General features: G+C 40.0%; 1 protein-coding gene across 7 annotated transcripts in view; it reads right to left on the bottom strand.

Moving 5' to 3' along the window:
• NLGN4X (neuroligin 4 X-linked) overlaps positions 1-23,608 on the bottom strand; it is a 346,528-nt gene that overhangs the window by 258,597 nt on the left and 64,323 nt on the right. For 4 of the 7 annotated variants that reach the window (XM_026451806.2, XM_026451808.2, XM_026451805.1 and 1 more), the window contains one exon: positions 7,045-7,821. In XM_026451806.2, the coding sequence (XP_026307591.1) occupies positions 7,045-7,516 (472 nt within the window). In that variant the 5' untranslated portion in view covers positions 7,517-7,821. Of the gene's footprint in view, positions 1-7,044; positions 7,822-23,608 lie in introns of those variants that run through there. The other 3 variants (XM_026451804.1, XM_031934994.1, XM_026451809.1) reach the window with 1 other exon arrangement.

Genomic DNA, 23,608 nt, shown 5'->3' with positions numbered 1-23,608 from the left:
GTAGAAAGCTCTAAGAGCCCAAGGGTGTTTTCAACTAGAAATTCTTGGAAGTACAATCCCAGAATGGAGAGGGGTCCAGAAGGCCCAAAACCAAACAACTTCAGCGACTCTGAACTTTTGTTTTCAGAGTAATACTTCACTATGAATTTCAAATAATATTACAGGGTGATAAAACTCTTCCTTAGTTTTCTATTACCACTAGGACAAATCTCCACAAACTTAGTAAGCTTGGAACAGCACACATTTACTCTTTTACAGTTCTAAGGTCAGAGTTTCTTCCATGGGGCTAGAATCAAGGTGTCAGCAGGGCTGTCAGGCTCCTTTCTGGAAGCTCTGAGGAAGAATCTGTTTCCCCATCTCTTCCGGCTTCTAGAGGCTGCCGCCTGTATTCCTTTCTCCTGGCTCTTTCATATTCAAAGCCAGCAATGTCCGGGTATCTCTTTCTCACATTGCTTTACACCAACTCTGATCTCCTCTTGAGTGTTCTGCATCCACAGTGGAGGGTCTCTGTTAATATATATGAGAATCCAGGATAGATTCTCCCTATTGGAAGGTCTGCTGATTAGCAAACATAATTCATTCGGCAACCCTAATTCCCCTTTGCCATGTGAAGTCATTATTTAAGGCAGAGTACTGAAGAAGTCAGGTGCCATGCCTAGTAACCTATTCCCAGGTTCCAGGAATGAGCGAGTTGGTTGGGGGGCAAGGGGATGCTTGCACATATCTCAGGGACCATGACTTTTCTGCCTACAAGTACCTCTCTCTCAAAATTAGGAATGCTTGTGTCTCCTGCAATCTCAGCCTCTAAGGCATGTCTGGCATATAATCGATGCTCAAAAATATTTTGGACAGTGAAGTAGTGCCTGCTCATTCCAGACACCTTGTGGTGAGAACTATCCTTCGCCCCCTGCCAACTGGTATACCCAAGAACAGCCCAGTTTTATCTCTTCTTACTCCTGAGTCAAGTGGGCCAATCAAAACCCTGCCCTGGGATATTTAGTATGGAATTACGGAACTTTGTCCCTCACTGGTGGTACTGACAAAAACAAAATGCAACTAACAAAAACTGCAGAGAACCCTCTTACCGCCATTGAAAGCAAGCCTATTTCCAGAAATAAGCAAAGAACCAGACATGAAGATTGGTGATGTCCTTGGATTCATTGCTTCCAGGTGCCTCTAAAGTCTAGCTGCATCCCTGCCATTCTCCCAATCTGATTTCTCAACTTTTACAGTAAGTTTGGATACCCCATAGCCCTTCTAAAAAATTTCCATTTGTTCCCTCAAAACCAGATTAAGGCTAGGTTGCCTTCTAACATTTGAACACAAACATCTCTTGACTAATGGAGAATGCCAGAAAAGTTTGTAAGACCCTCAGAAAAGATGGGAGCTATTGAAGGATGAAAACCAAGCTATAAATTATATCTTGAATTAGATCCAGTGCTATCTATAAGAGAAGTGAATGCATTTGTTTTTTAAAAGCGCTAGCAAAGCCGGTTGACTTTCCAGCTTCTTTCCCTGTTGTTCTCCTGCCACCCTTTCAACTTAGGTAGCTTGTCTACCCTAGAAAGTGTTAGAGTCAGCAGCTGTGGATAACATTAAAAAGTTTATGGGCCCAGTGCAATGGCTTATGCTGGTAATCCCAGCATTTTGGGAGGCCGAGGTGGGAGGATCACTTGAGCCTAAGACCAGTCGGGACAACATAGTGACACCCCATTTCTACAGAAACTAAAAAGGTTAGCCAGGTATGGCGGAGTGCAGCAGCTACTCAGGAAGCTGAGATGGAAGTATCCCTTGAGCCCAGGAGGTCGAGGCTGCAGTGAGCTATGAGTGCACCACTGTACTTCAGCCTGGATGACAGAGTGAGACCTTATTTCTAAAAGGAAAGAAAAAAAGAACTTTTATGATATGGCACTGCCAGAAACAGCCCATGCTAAAGCAGAGATTCTGTTACCATGCCACACTTAACGCCCAAGTAGTAACAACAGCAACAACTGACACCAAGCTGCTTAACACAGATGTGTGTGTTCAAATGTTCCATTCATCAGATGCTTTAGTAGATGAATCCCTTCCATCGCCCATATATTCTTCATGGCACAGCTCAACCACTTACAGCTTCCATCAAGTTTTTCTCAAAAAAAAGCTTGTCCCTGAGCTGTCACAGAGCTTTCTTTGTTCCCTAACGAGGATGCTCTGGCTTATTATCTACCTGTAGGTTTATTAACTGTGCAAACTCCTACAGGTCATTGTCCATGTTGTGTCTGTCTATATTTCATCACAAAGCTCCAGGCTTTCACCAAATAGGTCCTCAATCAGGAATCGTGGCAAGCTTACTTAAGTCATAGTATTCAAAGTGTCAGGTGTCATCTTGGGGGAAAAAGACGATAGAGACACCTTGCAATCAATCATCTGTTGTTTTTTAATATCTTACTTTTTCAATTGTATTGCTAGCAAAAAAAAACAGAATTTCACTTTTCTAGAAATCATGATGGCATTTGCTATTATGCTACAATGAAAACACAATGATAATGCCTGGTGTTTTGTTTTGTTTTGTTTTGAGAGGGATTCTCACTCTGTCGCCCAGGCTGGAGTGCAGTGGTGCGATCTCGGCTCACTGCATCCTCTTTCCACCTCTCCAATTCAAGTGATTCTCCTGCCTCAGCCTCCTGAGTAGCGGGGATTACAGGCATGTACCACCACACCCAGCTAATTTTGTGTATTTTTAGTAAAGACGGGGTTTCACCATATTGGCCAGGCTGGTCAGAAACTCCTGACCTCAAGTGATCCACCCACCTCGGCCTCCTAAAGATTAGAGGTATGAGCCACCGCGCCTGGGCAATAATGACTTTCATTTATATTTTTCTTTATATTTCCCAATGTTTTTAGTCCCATGATGGAGAATGGAAGGGCTTCTTGCCCCTGAAATCTTTCAAGAATAAGACCTGGCTGGGCGCGGTGGCTCACGCCTGTAATCCCAGCTCTTTGGGAGGCTGAGGCAGGCAGATCACGAGGTCAGGAGATCGAGACCATCCTGGCTAACACGGTAAAACCCCGTCTCTACTAAAAATACAAAAAACTAGCCGGGCGAGGTGGCGGGCGCCTGTAGTCCCAGCTACTCGGGAGGCTGAGGCAGGAGAATGGTGCGAACCTGGGAGGCGGAGCTTGCAGTGAGCCGAGATCACGCCACCGCACTCCAGCCTGGGAGACAGAGCGAGACTCCGTCTCAAAAAAAAAAAAAAAGAATAAGACCTTAAGATGTATGTCCAAGGATTGAGAGAGAAAGTACAGGTATAGGTCACTCAGGAAGTGCTTCCTTGGCTCTGTCCATTCCCCAAGGCAACCTGGACTCACTTGTGGCTCTTTCTCCTCTAGGCTTTACATTTAATACGACAGCTTGCCTGAGCAACTCCTTCAAAATGTGTCTTTTATTTTTCCCTTACTTTTTAGCCTCACTTCTAAATAATACCATGGGTTCTCATTAAAAACCTAAAGTGTTTCCACAGCTCATCTTTCTGTGTTCAGTCTCCTTTGTGACCAAGAGGAATCACAAATTGTAAGTGCCATCCCCTCATGTATGAACTGATGTGGACTTAGTATGTGAGATTGGAACTTCTCAGCTTGACTTTCAACAATTTGTGTTTAATCAAGCTACCAAGCCATATTCTGCATTGCTTCCTCAAAGTAGTCACTCAGTCACTCTCTCTCTGCTCGCTCTCTCTCTCTCTGTCACACACACACACAAACACACACACACATACCATGCAGATTCGGTCATTCGGTCTCCAACTGCTCCTTGTCGACAATGGCCCATGTGTCCTACTAGAGCTGCCGACTGGCTTGACTGATTTTGACCTTATTTTAGCACCTATCAAAAGGTTAAATATGCAATTCAAGTTAATTAGCCTGTCGTCTAACAACAAAGAGAGAGTAATAACCTATGAACATTTAAATAAAGAAATTTGTAAGATAGGAAATAGTTATAAAGACCCAAGGCTAAGTTTAGTAGATCATGATGCCAGTTTAAACAAAAAGACTCACCTTCAGCAAGACCTGATTTATTTATTATAAAAAGTATTGCTTTCTAAAGAAAAAAATATATATGTTTCATAAACTATTGTACTATGAATAAATTTCCAACACTTTTCCTCATGCAAGTTATTTCTTAAATGTAAGGATAAGTATGTACCTAAAATAAAGTCTATTTTTGTATTTTTAATACACCTACACATTTTATGAAAGTGGAAACGTAGAAATTTGAGCCATTCTGATCAAGGCAGAAAGATAAAGCTAAACAAAAAAAAAGTAGATTTGTTGTTGTTGTTTAGATTTGTCTTTCTGGCTTGATCAGACTGGTCAGAGTGGAATTTTAAATTCCAAATAATAATATTGCTGTCTATCCTGCTAAATAAAAGCACTGATCTGAATTAAGAAACTGTCTAAGGGAAGGCCTTTGGAGAGAATCAGCATGATGTCAACATTTCAATATGCTGTTGTGGATGCGGAGTTCATTCATTTAGTGAATAACCAATAATTAAATATCTAAAGCTCTGCATTGGTACTTTTTTTTTTTTTTTTTTTTTTGAGATGGAGTCTTGCTATGTTGCCAGGCTGGAGTGCAATGGTGCCATCTTGGCTCAGTACAACCTCTGCCTCCTGGGTTCAAGCGATTCTCCTGCCTCAGCCTCCCAAGTAGCTGGGACTACAGACACGCGCCACCATGCCCAGCTAATTTTTGTATTTTTAGTAGAGATGGGGTTTCGCCACGTTAGCCAGGATGGTCTCGATCTTCTGACCTCATGATCTGCCCGCCTCGGCCTCCCAAAAGTGCTGGGATTACAGGCATGAGCCACCACACCCCGCGTGCACTGCTTCTTGGTTGATAGAGTTAAGAAAACAAGCAAGCAACCAAAAACAAAAACTCCTAACCCAATCGGCTGTGATTTGTGGACTGTACAAACATGCAGGGCTGTAGCTTTGAACTCTCACCAGCAAAATTCTAAGGTTTACACATAGTGGGGAGATGGCTTCTACTTTTTCAGTCACTATTAGATTTCTGATTCCCTTGTCAAGATCATATGTGCATAATGCTTCAAAAAGCCTAAAGAACGAAACAAGTGGAACTGGGTTTATTATCAGGTTTGGCTTACTTTTTCACTGAATAGCATTTTTCACATATTTACATTCCTCGAATTTTAATTCAATACTGAATCACAATGAAACGGCCACACTGTTTGTTTGTGGTCTCCAGCCACACAATTGTACATACAGGGCTCTGCAGTCAGGAAGGCTATTGATTTGTTTCTCATGGGTGGCCTCATTCTGTCCAACTCCTATACGAGGCGGCCTTCTATTTGAAGTGCATTCATTGTTGCCAAGGCTAGCTCTATAAAATCACCAGACTCTAGCACATCCAAGGTATTATGAAAGCAATTTTAACCCTTTGTCCTGTTTTCGGGGTTTTCTCCCCATTTTTGTCTTCCTTTCTTTTTGGTTTTTGTTTGAATAGTTCCTTATGAGAAAGATATCAACCCAGGTGGCTGCTCAAATGAGAACCCTAATTGCTTTTGAGAGCTCTTATTCATCTCACATACACACAAAGAGGGACTGTTAGGCACGGAGACAGCTCAGAGCACCCCATGGAAGTACAGCGTCCAAATGTCAGTTTAACTCCTTGAATCACATTCAGACCTGGACTTTATGAGATAATTGTGAGGTCTGTCACCATAACGACAAGGGCAATATGCCAGAAACCACTAATATAATGAAGCAGAGTCCTTTAATTTCTTTCTCTGGGCTGTTCTTTGTAATCTCAATGACAATTTGTAATCTCATTGACACACAACCCTGGTCTGGTTTTTCATGACACTCTAACTTAGACTATCTGGAATTTATATGGAGAAAGTCATCTGATAGATGCAATACAATTTTGGAGATCATTGGATTAATGTCGTTGTTTATTTAGTATTTTCAGCCAAATCTTACTGAAAAAAATGTTTTCCAGGGATTGAAGTGAAAAAAAAAAAAAAAAAAAAAAGGAAGAAGAAAAAATTTCTCCATAAAAGAAATTTATCACACTCTCCACGAAGAACTTTATACAAAGGACACAGTCTAGTTTCTACATTAGATACATCTATCATTCCCACAAATTAACTTCCTTTCTTCCTTTCTTTCCAGGTATATTTTATTCTCTGTTGTTTTTCTCCTCATATGGCATATGGAAATGCTAACTGGGAAATGTGATAGTACTGTGGCATACTTTAGTCTGGTTATTCTTCCTAGGAAGTCTGAATTTGAAATCTATAGACATAAAACTATTCATGTTTCACTAGCATTAGGTTAACATATTAAATGTTATTGTGTCTACAGACTTTCATTGTTGTTTTACTAAACAAAGGAAATTTTTAAAAATACAAACGTGTTCATCTCTAATGTAGCTAGAATCATCTGACTACATTTTGCCATCTGATTGCAGCGAATATTGGAAGAAAAGAACATCCAAATTTACGTTAAGAAAACGGATTCTAAACAATGAAATCCAACCATTGTATGAACTATCCCCTGCGTGTATATTAACCATTATCAAGTTTTTCTTTGAAAACTCATAAAAGTTGCTAATATCTGAAGTCATTAAGGCTGAAAGAACCATTTTCTCTATCTTTCAGTTTGCAAACTGGAACATAATAGTGTACTTAATTCTATTATTTTTCTATAGACTCATTCCTTTACAGATGATTCAGGTATAACATGCAACATTATATGCTCATATTTATTTTCATCTGCAAATAAGCATTATAAAAAGTTAAGAAGGCAATATATGAAAATAATTAAAGTCATTTTTTATAGTTTTCTCTAGCCAGTAGATGGCCCAATATATACAAGTGGAACACGTGATAAGTTGTTGCAAGAACTGCATTTGTAAAATGAAAAATAAATTAAAATAAACGGGTTATAGAAAAGATCATGCACGAGACACTTTAAAACCCTCCTGGCACATGTCTCTATACACTGCCCAAGAGGTATTGTTTTCTGTTCCAATGAGGTACTCACCATCTTCCGTGGGCACATAGATGTTTAAGTAAAGGCAGTCTTCATTTTGATCTTGAACATAGGTCATCAAAGTATCCAAATTGGCAGTAAACCAGATGGGCAGCATGTCATGCAATAAGGATCTCTCATCCAGGTGCTGGGGGCACACAGCAGCAAACTGAGTAGTATTTCGGATGCCAGTCCAGGAGGATGGGGGTTCTGGGGGCTGAAACCGCCTCTCTCCAGTGGGGGGTGAGGCATAGGGGACCCCTAAGTACTGTTCCACTGGACCCAAGATCTCACTGGGTAACGGTGTTTTTAGGCCCCGGATTTTGCCATAATTTGTGTTGACAACTGGATACTGTGCTTGGCTGTCAATGAGGGTGAATCTGATGGCAAGAGCCGTTATCCACAGGAGGACATTGGAGTTTAACATGACGCAGACTGGGGTGAACAACAGAGGAAGCCATAACAGTCCCTGGGGCCGCGACATGGTTCAAATCTGCATCCACATCCGCAGCTGTCCCAGTGATGTGGCTCCAAGGAGACAAAGCCCAGAGGCGAGCCTGCAGAGAGATAGGGCTTTCCAGGGAGCAGAAGACCTGGGAGAGACTCTCAGACTGATCACAGACAGAGCCTGAGGTTAAGAACAAGCACAGCGGTTTTCTTGGCAGCCCATTGCCAGAGGGCAGCCCTCCCTTAATTCTGAAACTGGATTCCAGCAACTGCAATGCTCCAAGGAAGCTGTGACCATCTAACACCTCCAGGGACAATTTCTTATGAAAACTCCAAGGCAGCCTAAAAGAGGAAGAAAGCAGACAAGAATAATGAAGCCATACAATGACCATCTAGAACACTGGCTGGCTCTTCCATGAAATCCACAACATCTCTCTATGAAATTCCTATTCATTTGTATAGGAATGTGTATAGTGCCATCTCCACATAATAGACAAGAGCAAGAACATCAGCTGTCTTTATTTGTTTTTTTTTTTTTTTCAGAGCTGGTGTCTTGCTATATTGCCCAAGCTGCAATGCAGTAGTGCTATCATAGTTCACTGCAGCCTCCAACTCCTGGGCTCAACCCATCCTCCTGCCTCACCCTCCCGAGTAGCTGGGACTACAGGTATGCACCACTATGTCCGGCTAATTCATTGGATTTTTTTGTAGACGTCGGGTCTCCCTATGTTGTCCAGGCTGGCCTCAAGAGATCCTCCCCCTCAACCTTTCAAAGTGTTGGGATTATGGACATGAGTCACTATGCCTAGCAGCCACCACTTGTCTTAATTCCTGCTGTACATCCTATCACCATGAACAATGCCTGACATTTAGAAAACATTAAACAAATCTGTGTTGAATGAACAAACAGATGTTCAAGAGTTATGCAGGTTATGCAGATTATGGTAACGACACCTCCCAGTTTTGCTATTGTTTACCAGACTGGTTATCAATACATGGGTACTTCCAAAACACTGGTTCTCAAATGTTTAAGGAAACTGTCACATTTTCCTAAGGAGACATGCATGGAGCTCTAAAAGTTTTCCAGTAGGAGGAAAATGGAAGTATGCATCCAAGTCAATCTGGCATCATGATGTGGATATTTATCAGGTCACAAAGGGAACATCATCAAATGAAAAGAGCGTAGACTTTGGACACAAATTCTCCTTGGTCTGGTCAAGTGCATATATATTTAGGCTACATATTTCACTGCTCTGAATCTCAGCTTCCTTGTAAAAAAAACTATACAAGATGGTGCATTTCAAATACATGCTGTAGTGCTAGTCTCCTGAAGACTTCATTCATAATTAAAAGTGTTGATACAATTGTCCTGACTTTCCAGTAATCCATTGCATGCCTTAGAGGGTATGCTCTTCACTCTTCAGCCCATTTAAAAAGCTGAGGCTACATTTGAGTTACTTTCCCAGTGAGCCTGGAGTCAACTTTTAAAGGGTAACCACCTCAGTTTGTCTCTACATGGATAATATGACTATCCCTAGAGAAATCGCTGCTCCTGTGACAATAAAAGAATGCTGTGCAGCAATGGACAGTATGTTAAATGACCCCCTAATAACGGAAACCATTTCACTAGGTATCACAAGGAGGGTGCCTTTAGAGAGTTCTTCATCTCAAAGTATGCAAATGTGTTTCTAAGGATTTTGTGGGTTATTCAGAGCATTTGCATCAAAAAATAATTATCCGTTTCATTTAAGTAAGCAATTGAACAGAATACATCACATGGCTTTTTTTTTTTAAATAAAACACATTGGAGCTGGATCTGTCACAGAACAATAATACCAACAGGGGGAAATTCCATAGTACATGACATCCTGGGAAAAGTTCACCAGAGATGGATGAAAATACACTGAAAATCTGGATTGTAACTTTGAAAGTGACAAGTAGCATCTCACCACATGGCTGATTTAGGTGTTTGCTTCTATCTTTGAATTCTACTGTAGACAACATTTGGATGTCTGCCATACAGCAATCCCATTTCTGATAATCAAGAGACAGACAAGAAAAACAAAGAGGTGATGTTGTGTTTGGTTGATTCTTTCCTGAAAGATTTTTAACTAGAGGTAGCTGTTACTTTCAGAGCCTTCCCCAGGAGAATAGGTGAAATCATCAACTTTTTTTTAAAACTTCTATTTTGGCTTCAGGGGTAGGTGTGCAAATTTGCCATACAGGTAAACTTTTGTCACAGGGGTTAGTTGTACTGATTATTTCATCACCCAGGTACCAGGCCTAGTACCCAATAAATATTTTTCCTAATCCTCTACCTCCTCCCACTGCCCACCCTCCAATATGCTCCTTTTTCTATTGTTTCCTTCTTTGTGTTCATGAGTTCTCATCTTTAGCTCCCACTTGTAAGTGGGAATATGCAGTATGTGGTTTACTTTTCCTGGATTAGTTTGCTAAGGATAATAGTCTCCGCTTCCATCCATGTTCCTGCAAAGGACATAATCTCGTTCTTTTTTATCACTACATAGTATTCTATGGTATATATGAACCATATTTTCTTTATCCAATCTACTAGTGATGGGCCTTTAGGTTGATTCCATGTCTTTGCTATTGTGAGCAGTGAGGCCATCAACTTGTAATTCAGATGAACCTGAGTCCTGGGATGCTACCTCTGTGAGCTGAGGGAAGCAAGTCAACCTCTGCAGACTGCAAAAAGGTAAAATGGTGTGTTCCACCTGGTTCATGGAGCTGTGCCGAGCAGGAAGGGAGCCTACAGGCAAAAGCTGAAGGGCACAGAAGATGCCCAGTCAACATATACAACATGCTGCAATGTTCAACACAGACCTGCCCAAAAGATTCCTGGGTACAGAGACACAAGGTGCTATCAACTCACTGTTAGTGCTGAGTAGGCTGACAGCAGGTCATTCAAATTCTTTAGGACTCACTTTACCAGTCTACTATTTGGGATTTTACATGCTATCACACTTAGTCCCACGTAGCTGTAAAGTATTTGGTTTTACATACTATCTCATTTAATCCCAAGTATTTAAAAGCTACTTGGGACTAAATGAGATAGTATGTATCCTCAAGGTATTGCACAGTCCCTGAAACACAGAGCTCAATAAATGTAGAATTCAGTGGGTGGACTTCTTCCAAGGTATATAAAGTTAGTTCCATGAGGAATTCCAGCCCACGTCTTAAAGTCTCAAACTCAATGTGAATGAGGCTATGAGCCACATATTGGTTATGACTGATCCAGCTGTATGATCAAATCCCTCCTCTGTCTAAATCTGCATCCCACAAGGTCCTGATGGGCAGTGAGCAATTATGAAGCAGCAGCAACCTAAGAAGACGGGCCCAACCAAGGGCATCTGTTGACTTACTAGTTCTAGATCGGGCATTCACAATATTCACAGGTTGAGAGCTATCTTTTTTTACTCCCTCGTTTTTTGAAATTTGGCTAATTTGCACAAAATTACTATAATCTAAAGCCCAAGTATTTTGCAGTATCCCTGACCTCTACTCACTAGATGAAAGTGGCACCTCCTACCCAGTTTTAACTATGGAAAATGTCTCTAGATAGTGCTAGATAGCCGGGGGGCCAAAACCACCCTCAAGTGAGAATTACTGGTTTAAACCATCAAGTATAAAATTATAGTGGCTGTGTAAATGATTAAGTATCAGTAGGTATATTTAGTGAATATAACTAGTGCTGTCATGTACGTGTGTGTGTGTGTAAATATAGTTACATTCAAAAAATTGGCAACTTGTAAATTTCTAGCATTACAAGCAATATTGATATTGAAGATATTAATATTTCTTACTGATATCAATCAAATGTACATTATCATCATTAAAGAATCACTGTAAATTTAACCAACCTATATCCTTGTGGGCAAAATAATAAAAGATCTCCCATGTGAGTTTCAAAAACTGAAAAGGATTTCACAAAGGATGAAACATGGTTATTGATAGTTATTCATAAATAGGTAGATTTTTAATATTCCTAAGATAAAGAGGATATACTACAAAATGAATTCTAAAATTTTTAATGGATAAAAAATGTTAATAAAAAAGATGAAAACTAACTTCATTAAATATATACATATACTTTGGGAGTGAAGAAGGGCTATATAGCATTTATTCTCTGCAAAGACTGCATAAAATAATATCTCAGAATGGCATTTTGACTGATTTATAACTTGATTGGGTATTTTAAATGATTCTCTGCAGGGCAGTTATTCTGACTCAGGTTGCAATTAAGGCAAGGCTCACACTATTAGGCTTATCAGAATTTAAAGTGTTCAGAATAAAAATTGTAATACATTTCTCCCCAAAGTATGCATTCCTTAAATTGAGATTGGTTGAATTTTAAGATACATATTTAATTAAGGTGAGCTCTGATAACAGGTATTTTGGTATTTGGACTTTAAAATGAATAAAATCACATCTCCTGAGTGTTTATGGCCTTGTCTTTCAAAGGCTTGGAATATATTAGAAACAGGAAGCTTTGTAGATGCATTAAAAAAAAAATAGGATAACTGAGAAAGAGCACCCTTCCCTGTGTTTTACTTCCAGCCACGCTGAACATCTGGGCCCACTGAGATGTCTGCTGCCAGGAGGTTTCTGAGAACAAGGAGCACTTGAGACATCCCGCTTCCATCGCACATTCATGATGGAGCATCCAGAAAACAAAAGCAACAGAAGCTGATCCTTGCCCAAATTACTGGGCTTGTATAATAATCCTTCTATACCGCTCACAAAGAAAGTCTAGAAGAGCTCTTCCCAAAACTCTGCACAAGCTACATACATCTCTGGCTTCCCTTTTCTTTTGTGTCTAGTGCAGAAAACATTTTAGGGTACCTGAGTGGGATGTGGCTTATCTTTTGTTCTGAAGCCCAAAGCTCCATGCTATTACCAACATGAACAACCACTCTCCACACATGGCCATGCATTCACGCACACACACGTCCTCCATCCCTGCTCAACATCCATCCAACACCAGCAATCTGCCAGTTTGTCTATTTTTGTACATGTAGATATTTTAATATTCTGGTCTTTATTTCCTCTCCTACACAAAGGAGATTACAATCTAATTTGGCTTTTGTCAAAGCTTAAGAGTTCTTTGCACAGTCACCTATGCAGTTTCTATTAAATCTAAAAATCAAATCCCATTTAAAAATCCACCATTTTCCACCAAAGAAATGCAAATAAAAACCACAATGAGATACCATCTTACACTAGTCAGAATGGCTATCCATAAAACATCAAAAAACAACAGATGCTGTTGAGGCTGCAGAGAAAAGAGAAGGCTATATACACTGTTGGTAAGAACATCAATTAGTTCAGCCATTGTGTAAAGCAGTATGGAGATTTCTCAAGGAACTTAAAAGAGGAACTACCATTCGACCTAGCAATCCCATTACTGGGTATACACACAAAGGAAAATAAATTGTTCTACCAAAAAGACACATGGACATGTATGCTCATCACAGCACTATTCACAATAGCAAAGACATGGAATCAATCTAAGAGTCCACCAGTGGTGAATTGAATAAAGAAAATGTGATGCATATATACCATGGATTACTACGCGGCCATAAAAACAAATGAAATCATGTCCTTTGCAGCAACATGAATGCAGCGGGAAGCCATTATTTTAAGCGAATTAGTGCAGAAACAGAAAATCAAATACCACATGTTCTTACTTAGAAGTGGGAGCTAAACATTGGGTACTCATGGACATAAAGCAATAACAGAAACTCGGGACTACTACAGTGGGGAGCGGGGGGAAAGGTAGAAAAACTACCTGTTGGGTGCTACACTCCATACCTGTGTGACAGAATCAACTGTACCTCAAACCTCAGCACCATCCAACACAGTCAGGTAAAAAAAAAAACCCTGCACATATATCCCATGAATCAAAAAAAAAGTTGAAATTTTAAAAAATTGTCAAATAAATACTGAATATGTTCAAGGTAAAAATAAATAAATAAAATGTTACTGGTATACACACACACACACAAAATTTACCATTCTGAACCATTATCTTTACTATATATTAAGCAATTGGAGAGTAAAAATGTGCCCAGGCATGGTGGCACATGCCTGTATTGCCAGGTAATCAGGAGGCTGAGCCAGGAGCATCATTTGAACTCAGGAGTTTGAGTTTAGCCTGGGCAAACTAGCAAGACCCCGTCTCTTAAAAAAAAAAAAAAAGATGCCAAATGTACTATCTTCAAGATGGTCTTTCACCATATGGCAGCTCAAAGTGTCAACTCCATCACCTCCCTCACCATTTCTGTTCTTCCACTGAAGTTTAATGAGTCAGGAACATGCATGAGCCATAACTATAGAAACCAGAATTTTCAGCAAGGGGCTTAGCAGAACCCAAACTAAACCCAAGGGTAAAGAGTTAATGGCTTATATGTCGCCCAGTCAAGACCAATTGGATAGGAGGATATTCCCTAGATAGGAAAGACAAAGATAGCATTAGGAATAGAACATACATCTTTCTAGAGCAAACTATGTAGACAGAAAGATCTTATACTGACCAAAGAAATAAGACAACACCAAAACTTAGAAGTTGGCTTAGTCCATTCAGGCTGCTGTAACAAAATACCATAGCCTGGGGGGCTTATAAACCACAGATATTCATTGCTCACAGCTCTGGAGGCTGGAAATACAAGATCAAGGCATGGTAGATTCAGTGTATGGTGAGGGCCCGCTTCCTAGAGGGCTGTATTTTCCTTATAACTTTGGAAAAGGGGGAAAGGGCAAGGAATTTCCCTGTGGTATATTTTAAAATGTCATTAATGCCATTCTGGGGCATCCACCCTCATGATCTCATCAGCTCCAAAGGCCCTACCTCTTAGCACCATCACTTTGGGGTTACAATGTCAACATGTGGATTCTGGAAAGATACAAGTCTTCAGACCATAGAAGTATCCCGTAAAGATCACTAAGGGTACATAATGGGGTAAAGAAGGAGTTCCCGCCCACTAGAAGCTTACATTCTCATGAAAGTATCTACCCCTACCTGTGGTGCTTTTTTTCTTCTTATTCATCTTCTGCATATCTAAAGCTAGCACAAGGACTGGCAAATAATAAAAGCTCACTAATGCTTGATTTTCTGTGTCAAATTAAATGTTTTCCAAACACAATTTCTAAATTTAAATCAAATAATTTGCAGATCTCTCTAGGCGTTGTGTTCATCTCTCTCACCGAACTCAAAGTCATATATCCTGAAGGTCATGGAGGTATACACCTGTAGTACCAGCTGACAACATGGTGTGTGCCACCATGCCTGTAGTGCCACCACTATCTTCTCTTCAAGAATATAGTCAGATAGACGTCATATGGTGCTCCTAAAACTCTCATTCTCCAATCCCCAAACTGCTTCCATGCTTTTGTTTCATATTTGGATAACTAGATCATTACTTTTCTAGTAATTCAGCCTACACTCAAAGCCATCTTTGTTGGTTCCTCCACCATAAATCCACATCCAGGAAGGAGTCCTCAAATCTACAGATAACCTCAACGTAGGACAAGAGGCTCAATGTTATTCATTATTGGTGAAATGCAGATGAAATCACAATAGGATCAATAAAAATACAAACAAACAATGATGCCAAGTACTGAGCAACGATGTGGAGCAACTAGAACTCCCATGCATCAGGAAATATGCACAGAAATGTCCACTGCAGCCCCATATTTTTTTCTTCAAGTTCCAGGGTACATGTGCAGGATGTGCAGGTTTGTTACACAGGTAAACATGTGCCATGGTGTTTGCTGCACAAATCAACCCATCACCTAGGTATTAAGCCCAGCATCCATTAGCTATTCTTCCTGATGCTCTCCCCTCCAGGCATCCCCTGACAGTTCTGAGTGTGTGCTGTTTCCCTCCCCCATGTGTCCATGTGTTCTCATCATTCAGCTCCCACTTACAAGTGAGAACATGCAGTGTTTGATTTTCTGTTCCTGTGTTAGTTTGCTGAGGATAAATAAGCCCCAATTATAATTGCAAAAAATATTGCCACAATCCAGATATCCACAAATAGGATAATGAATAAATAAATGTTGGCATATTAAAACAGAAGGCTTCACAAAACAGTCAAAAATGAATAAAATACAGATATATGGAGGAAAATAGGAAAATCTCAAACATAAAAGGCAAGTCACAGAAGACTACAAAAAGTGTGATTTTATTTACATAATAGTAAAACTAAACAATACATTGCTCAGAGCTATGTCTGCCCTGAAATATATAGCAAGGGCATTATGAAAACCGAATCTTGGGGAATTAGATTTCACTGAGAAGTAGGAGAGAGGGAAGCAACTCACACTGGTATATAAAAACAGTGGGAATGTTCTTTTTCCTTGTCTGTCAGTAGGTACAATACCACGTATCTGATTATTTTTCACTCTTTAAAATGAATATCCGTATACACATTTTGATACACTTTTTATGACTATGATTATTTTACAATGAAAATTTAATCAAAAGATTCTCATCTGTATAAGTTTTACCCAATGACTTTATTTTCCCATGTGCTATCAAACTATCTTGGATTTAAAAATTGAAGGGAAAATATAAACTATTTTCTCCATGATTATGCAACAAGCCCAAGGCAACAGACCATCTACCCACATATTACACTGAAAAGCCCTGGGATCCTGCCAGCCATGGCAAGCACAGTCATGGCACCTGAGTCTGCTATAGCCCTGCTCACTAATTAGCCAAGTGCTCTCTGGCCCATCAATTAGTGCCCCCACCATCAACTCCCTCCACTGCAAAATGAGGGCTTGTGCCAGTGACCTCTTAAGTTGCTTTCACCACTACGACGCTCTAACATATCAGACTATTATCTCCAAAGCAAACTCAGTATAGGAGCCCAGTGCGAACCGAAAGTCCTTCACTGAAGTAGCAAGGCATAACTGAAGCTAGACAATCCGTACTGCAGAAAATGGCAAGGTTTAGTGTGCCAGAAACAGTGAGAGGCAATGTAGCCTTCCAGCCTATCCTTTACAAATATTTCTTCCAGTTGCAGTCAGGGAGCTAGAGAGTAGAATGATGGCTACCAGAGGCTGGGAAGCGTAATGGGAGGGAGAGAGAAGTGGGGATGGTTAATGAACACAAAAATATAGACAGAATGAATAAGATCTAGTATTTGACAGCACAACAGGGTGACTGCCGTGAACATTAATTTACTGCATATTTTTAAAGAACTAAAGGTATAATTGGAAAGTCTGTAACACAAAGAAATAATAAATGCTTCAGGTGATATATACTCCATTTATTCAAATGTGATTATTACACATGTTTATATCAAAATATCTCATGTACCCACAAATATATACTCCTACTAAGTACATGTAAAAATAAAATATGTGTTCCAACACCAGATAACCTTTATTAGCAGGATATAAAAATGCCAGCATATTTTTCTTTACTTGAATTGTACATAAGGATTTGAAATGAGTATTTACTGACTTTTTCCCAGAATTCACTGTACTAATTGTACTGTACAAATAATCTTCATTCTCCTCATATATAAGTGGAGCTATTTCATGAGTTTGTACTTGAACTTATTATACATAAAATTATATCTACAAAATAATGTTTTTGAGATAGAATCTCACTCTGTCACCTAGGCTGGAGTGCAGTGGTGAGATCTCGGCTCACTACAACTTCCGCCTCCCGGGTTCAAGCGATTCTCTTGCCTCAGCCTCCTGAGTAGCCAGGACTACAATGCGCCACCACGTCCAGCTAATTTTTTGTATTTTTAGTAGACACAGGGTTTCACCATATTGGCCAGGCTGGTCTTGAACTCCTGACCTCACTATCCGCCCACGTTGGCATCCCTGAGTGCTGGGATTACAGGCGTGAGCCACCACACTTGGCCTAAAATAAATTTTAATATATTATATGTATAGATATCTTCAAACTAACCTGCCGTATAGAGAATAATATAAAATATATTATTCTATATATAAAAAACATACAAATATATTACAAAATATATTATAAAAATAAAATATAAATATATTACTCTATATAATATAGAATATAAAATATATTATTCCATATAGACTATAAAATATAAAATATTATATAAAATATATAAAATACATTATTCTATACATATAGAATAATATAAAACATTCATAGGAGCTTAATAGCTCAATATTTTGCTTGGTTATTTGGAGAAATATTTTATATATATAAAACATAGAAACTTAATATTTCAGTTGGTTAGTTTGGAGAAATAATATAGGTATAATAGATACATGAAATATTTAGGAGCTTAATTGCTTTAATATTTTGGTTGGTTATTTGCAGAAATATAAAACATAGATAGGAGCTTAATATTTCAGTTGGTTAATCTGGAGAAATATTTCATATATAAACATGTGGAAAGAGAGACAGGGAGAAAGACAGGGAGAGATTGACAAATAATTAGTTTGGATATACACATTTTTGGAGGTTAGAGAGATTTATATAGATACAATACATTACAACTTACTTTATTCATGTAATTTCATGCATGTGTGTATACACATATATATTCGAACGAACCAAGTAAAATATCAAACTATTAAACTGATTAGGTTCAGGAATTTTTCCTACTCCATTCCCTGAAAATCCCATGTTCCATGCTTTTATGCTACAGATAATCAATAGTACCTGTAGAGTATGATGCTGATCATCTGTTTTCAGAGAGATGGTCCTATAACAGGAGCAAAGTGAAGAACAACAGGCTCAAATGCACTATAACAGGCACAAAAGCACCTACTCATGTGTGCATTATGTATCTGGGAGGTAGTGTGGCGTAGAGGTTTTGTGCAGTTTTATGACTACGATTCAAATCTTGGCTCTCACTTCAACTCCATCAGCAACCAGAGAAGGTTGTTCACCATTGTGATGGCTAATGCTGAGTGTCAACTTGATTGGATTGAAGGATGCAAAGTATTGATCCTGGGTGTGTCTCTGAGTTGTGCTGCCAAAGGAGATTAACATTGGGCTGAGGAAGGCAGACCCACCCTTAATCTGGGTGGGCACCGTCTAATCAGCTGCCAGCGAATATAAAGTAGACAGAAAAATGTGAAAAGACTAGACTGGCTTAGCCTCCAAGTCTACATCTTTCTCCCATGCTGGATGCTTCCTGCCCTCAAACATCAGACTCCAAGTTCTTCAGCTTTGGGACTCGGACTGGCTTCCTTGCTCCTCAGCTTGCAGATGGCCTGTTGTGGGACCTTGTGATCATGTGAATAAATACTACTTAATAAACTCCCCTTTATATACCTATATGTGCTGTTAGTTCTGTCCCTCTGGAGAACCCTAATACAACCATCAATGCCTCCATTTCTTACGTGTAAAATGGGCAGAGTAGCGGATGTAACTCAAGGATATTATTGCACGTGCTATGGTTTGTGTTTGAGAAAGTACAAGAGCATGTGAATATACACACCTATATTCATATACCTTACATAAAGATACCTTACATAAAGATATGCATATGTATGTGATATGGTTTCGCTGTGTCTCCACACAAATCTCATCTTGAATTGTAGTTCCCATAATTCCCATGTGTAGTGAGAGGGACCCTGTGGGAGATAACTGAAACGTGGGGGCAGTTTCCCCCATACTGTTCTTGTGATAGTAAGTCTCATGAGATTTGATGGTTTTATAATGAGGAGTTCCCCTGAAAAAGCTCTCTCTTTTTGCCTTCCGCCACGTAAGACGTGCCTTTGTTCTTACCTTGCCTTTTGCCATAATTGTGAAGCCTCCCCAACCACATGGAACTGTGAGTCCATTAAACCTCTTTTTCTTTATAAATTACCCAGTCTCCGGTATGTCTTTATCAGCAGTGTGAAAAAAGACTAATACAGTAGGCATATGTAAATACATATAAATTTAGAACAATAAGTATTCCCCAAATAAATCCTAGCTAATTACAATTATTCACTGAGGTACCACTGAATGCTTCCACGGTGAAACCCATTTTGATAAAATGTAAAGATATACCAATCAAGTTCCCATCCTCAAGTAGTAAACACTCCAGCTAATGAGATGAAGCTTGCCTTTCAGTTGCTACAATTAAGCCAGTCTGTGCTCCATTGCTTTTCAACTGCTACCATGAAGCCAGGCTGTGGTCCATTGCCTCCCACCTGCTCCTTCTGTAGGATGGTGGACTTCTGCAGAATTGACTTTGGAATGGAGTGCCTAGAAGACACTTCTACAATTTTAGACATGGAGAGAGAGCTAGGCCAGAGGACTTCTGTAAAGACAACACAGAAGAGGTAAGCACTGACATTAAAGAATTAAGACCACCAAGATTTACAAAGAGTGAGGAAGATGATACCAGACTGAACATTCACATTATGTCACCATTACTTCCTCAATGCTTATATTCACTGCTAGACTATGATGAGTATCTAAGGGCAAAGCCCAGAGATGACTAATACTTGAACTTGGAAGACAGAAGGTCTTCAGCAAATGCTATTAAATTAAAAGGAAGAAAAGAGACATGAAGAAACCAGATGGAACCAGGACACAGAAGGCAGAAAACTGGCATGGTAAGGTTTCAGGGCGTTCTCCTTAGCTCATCTCCTGTGGGTACCACATGCACAGGAGACGAGCTACTTCCACCACCTGCTCCATTCATGTTTCCACCATAAAATTCTCATAGGCTTCATGATGTAGTCCCTATGGATTTTGCCTGCAGGAATTTCATGATGAACAGAAACTTATCACTCATTGACACAGCAGGAAAGTGTTAGAATATTACTTTCAGCCAATGTCAAATAAGCCTATTTCTGAAAAGGTATCAGAACTAGTTCTGGGAATATATTTGCCTGCAATTTAGCAAACAAAATAGAGAATTCTAGATACCCAGTCACTTTTAACCCCATTTCCTGTAAAAGGCTTTCTCGTTGCTGTATCTGGTGGGCGGAGATAATATTGATCACGTAAAGGTAATATTTAACCCAGAGTGGAAGCTGAGTGAGTTCTTCTACAAAGGAAAACTGTCAGTTTGAGTAAGAAAAAAACACCCAATTTCTAAATAGCACGGTTTGACCTGGAGTTAGTACTTCTGACCTGACACGACCCTCATCTGGCAGTGGGTCTGCAGATGGTTGATCATGTGGACAGCTGGAGGTTAATGTGGACAAGAACAAGTGTGTACTCCCAAGTGCAAAACAGGAACCAGAACCATCTCTAGTAATACTGTTGGGTATATCTCTAAGTCTCTTTTATAAGGAGCTTCATAACCACTGCTCATACCTCTACTAATGAACTGTGCAATATCCAGAAAGCTGAGTGTCTTCAGAACGTTTCCCAAGACACCACCTGTGACCCCAGGACCAGCTCCGTCTTCCACAACTCTGGCTAGAGTGCTCTATTTTCTGTAGCACAGATCCTATTTACTAAGGTTACTTCGTTTTAGGCAGAAGGCTCTATCTGAGAAGTTCCTATTTCAGTGTGATGCTCGCTCTGACAGCCTACACTCTTCCCTCATGTGCTTCTGACAGTGCAGAATGACAAGGTGAGGGCCTTACAAGGCATACAGCTCTAGGTTACTAAGCATCACCTTTCCCACAAAGCTTATTTCCTGAGTATGACACTGTACAAGCTCCCAGGAAAGACAAGCTCCATCCTCAGGCTTGAACCTCATCAGCTCCACCCACTCCCCAGAATGTTTCCTCTGCCTTCCCTAGACAGGAATATTGACTTGTGAAAACAGGCTCTATCCCAGTGAGTCAGTTACTCCCCAGAGGCTTCTTGTCCTGGGGTCAGAACTTAACTGAGATCAGACCTTCCATCTCTAGGAAATAACCAAGGCTCCCAAGATCCAGCATATAGACAACAGGCTCCTCATAAAAACCTCTGTGTCTCACATTAGCATGGGAAGGAAGAAAAGGATGGAAGAAAAGAGTCATAAAAGGAAGTCTCTTTTAAACAGCGTTCAGGAAGGAAACAGGTGCAAAGTCAAGAGACAGAATCACGGTAGACCCAATAATATACCTCAGGAATCAAAGGCAACTATCTCCTAAAACTACCTCCAAAGCCTTATGAACATTCAAACAAGACAAAATTCATTAAAATGAAATGCGTTTTTGGCCAAAAATGGCAGTAAATAGCAGTCAATATTAATTGATATTGAGACTTCCAAGGTTTTTAAATAAAAATAACATGAAGTGGCCAGGCGCGGTGGCTCAAGCCTGTAATCCCAGCACTTTGGGAGGCCGAGACGGGCGGATCACGAGGTCAGGAGATCGAGACCATCCTGGCTAACACGGTGAAACCCCGTCTCTACTAAAAAATGCAAAAAACTAGCCGGGCGAGGTGGCGGGCGCCTGTAGTCCCAGCTACTCCGGAGGCTGAGGCAGGAGAATGGCATAAACCCGGGAGGCGGAGCTTGCAGTGAGCTGAGATCCGGCCACTGCACTCCAGCCTGGGAGACAGAGCCAGACTCCGTCTCAAAAAAAAAATAAAATAACATGAAGATTCTAATCTGCCAGGTTCTTCACTTTCTTTTTGACATAAAAATAATTCTCTCAGTATAGAATGCTCTATACTGCAAACCAGTGACTCTTACATTCCCACCTCTGGCAAAATTCCTACCTACACATGCAGGTTTTTTAAAGAAAACAGAGGTATAACAAATAAATCAAAACCTTTCCTCTACACAATTCTAAATGCAGATGTTCTCCACCCTAAATCCAAAAACCCCAATCCCACCCAGGTGTCTTTATTTATTTTTTTGTGAGTACATATCATGTATATGTATATATGTATATGTATGTGTGTGTGTGTGTGTATATATATGAGGTACATGAGATATTTTGATACAGGCATGCAATATGTAATAATCACATCATGTAGAATGGGATATCATCCCCTCAAGCATTTATCCTTTGCCACCCAGGAGTCTTTAAATAGATTCCATTGGTTCTACAAATTGCAATGGGCAAAAAGAATTACATCTTTAGTTTCACTACCATGCACCGAAATTTAGTATTTGCTTCCATTATCAGTGTAGGTAGGACACTTAACACTGTTATCACAGATATCCCAAAATACTGTTTATGCTCACTTGTACTTTGAAATTGTGACTATTATGAACCTCTTAAGTAGATCCAGGTACTTAACACACAATAAAGATGCACATGTATTATCATAGCCCAGTTTAAATATATCTTTTTATTTTTATTTTTTATTTTATTGATTGTAGAAACAGACTCCCACTTTGTTGCCCAGGCTGGTCTTGAACTCCTGGCCTCAAGTGATCCTCTCACCTCAGCCTCCCCAAATGCTGGGGTTTACAGGTGTGAGCCACCGCACCAACTTTAAATATTAATATTAATATGCCTTGGTAACTATTTCAATAAAACCAATTTCCTTTTATGTGTATTTACCTTATTGTATGACTTAAACATATCATTTTTACAAAACTTATCAATTTTCCACCAAACTGCCAGAGGGATCTGTCACACATACTCACACATGCAGCATGCACAGCTGAGAATCCTTGGCTAACTGCCAGCCAGTGGTCATCACCTGCGTGTCTATCTATCATGACCTAGTGGGGACACCAAAGGTTACAGCTTTCTGCTTGTGGATAAGGAGCATGTGCATGGAAGGATGAAATGCCACCTCCTCAGCTATGTCATACGAGTCTTACCTGGCTGTTTTTCTCTTCCTTTGGAAGATCTGCTCTGACCATAAGTACTTACAGACAAATGGGCCAGGCATCATGGCTCATGCCTATAATCCCAGCACTTTCAGAGGCTGAGGTGAGAGGATCACTTGAGCCCAGGAATTTGAGACCAGTCTGGGCAACATGGCAAAACGTTGTGGCTAAAAAGAATTTAAAAATTAACTGGACATGGTGGTGCACGCCTGTAGCCCTAGCTACTCAAAAGGCTGAGGTGGGAGGATGGCTTGAGCTCGAGACGGGGAGGCTGGTGTGAGCCATGATCGCACCACTACACGTCAGCCCAGGTGACAGAGTGAAACTGTCAGAAAGAAAGAAAAGAAAGAAGACAGGACAGGACAGGACAGGACAGGACAGGACAGGAAAGGAAAGGAAAGGAAAGGAAAGGAAAGGAAAGGAAAGGAAAG

The sequence above is a fragment of the Piliocolobus tephrosceles genome, chromosome Y (genome assembly GCF_002776525.5).
Source record: "Piliocolobus tephrosceles isolate RC106 chromosome Y, ASM277652v3, whole genome shotgun sequence".
Classification (NCBI taxonomy): Eukaryota; Metazoa; Chordata; class Mammalia; order Primates; family Cercopithecidae; genus Piliocolobus; species Piliocolobus tephrosceles.
This window is presented reverse-complemented; position numbering and strand designations above follow the sequence as displayed.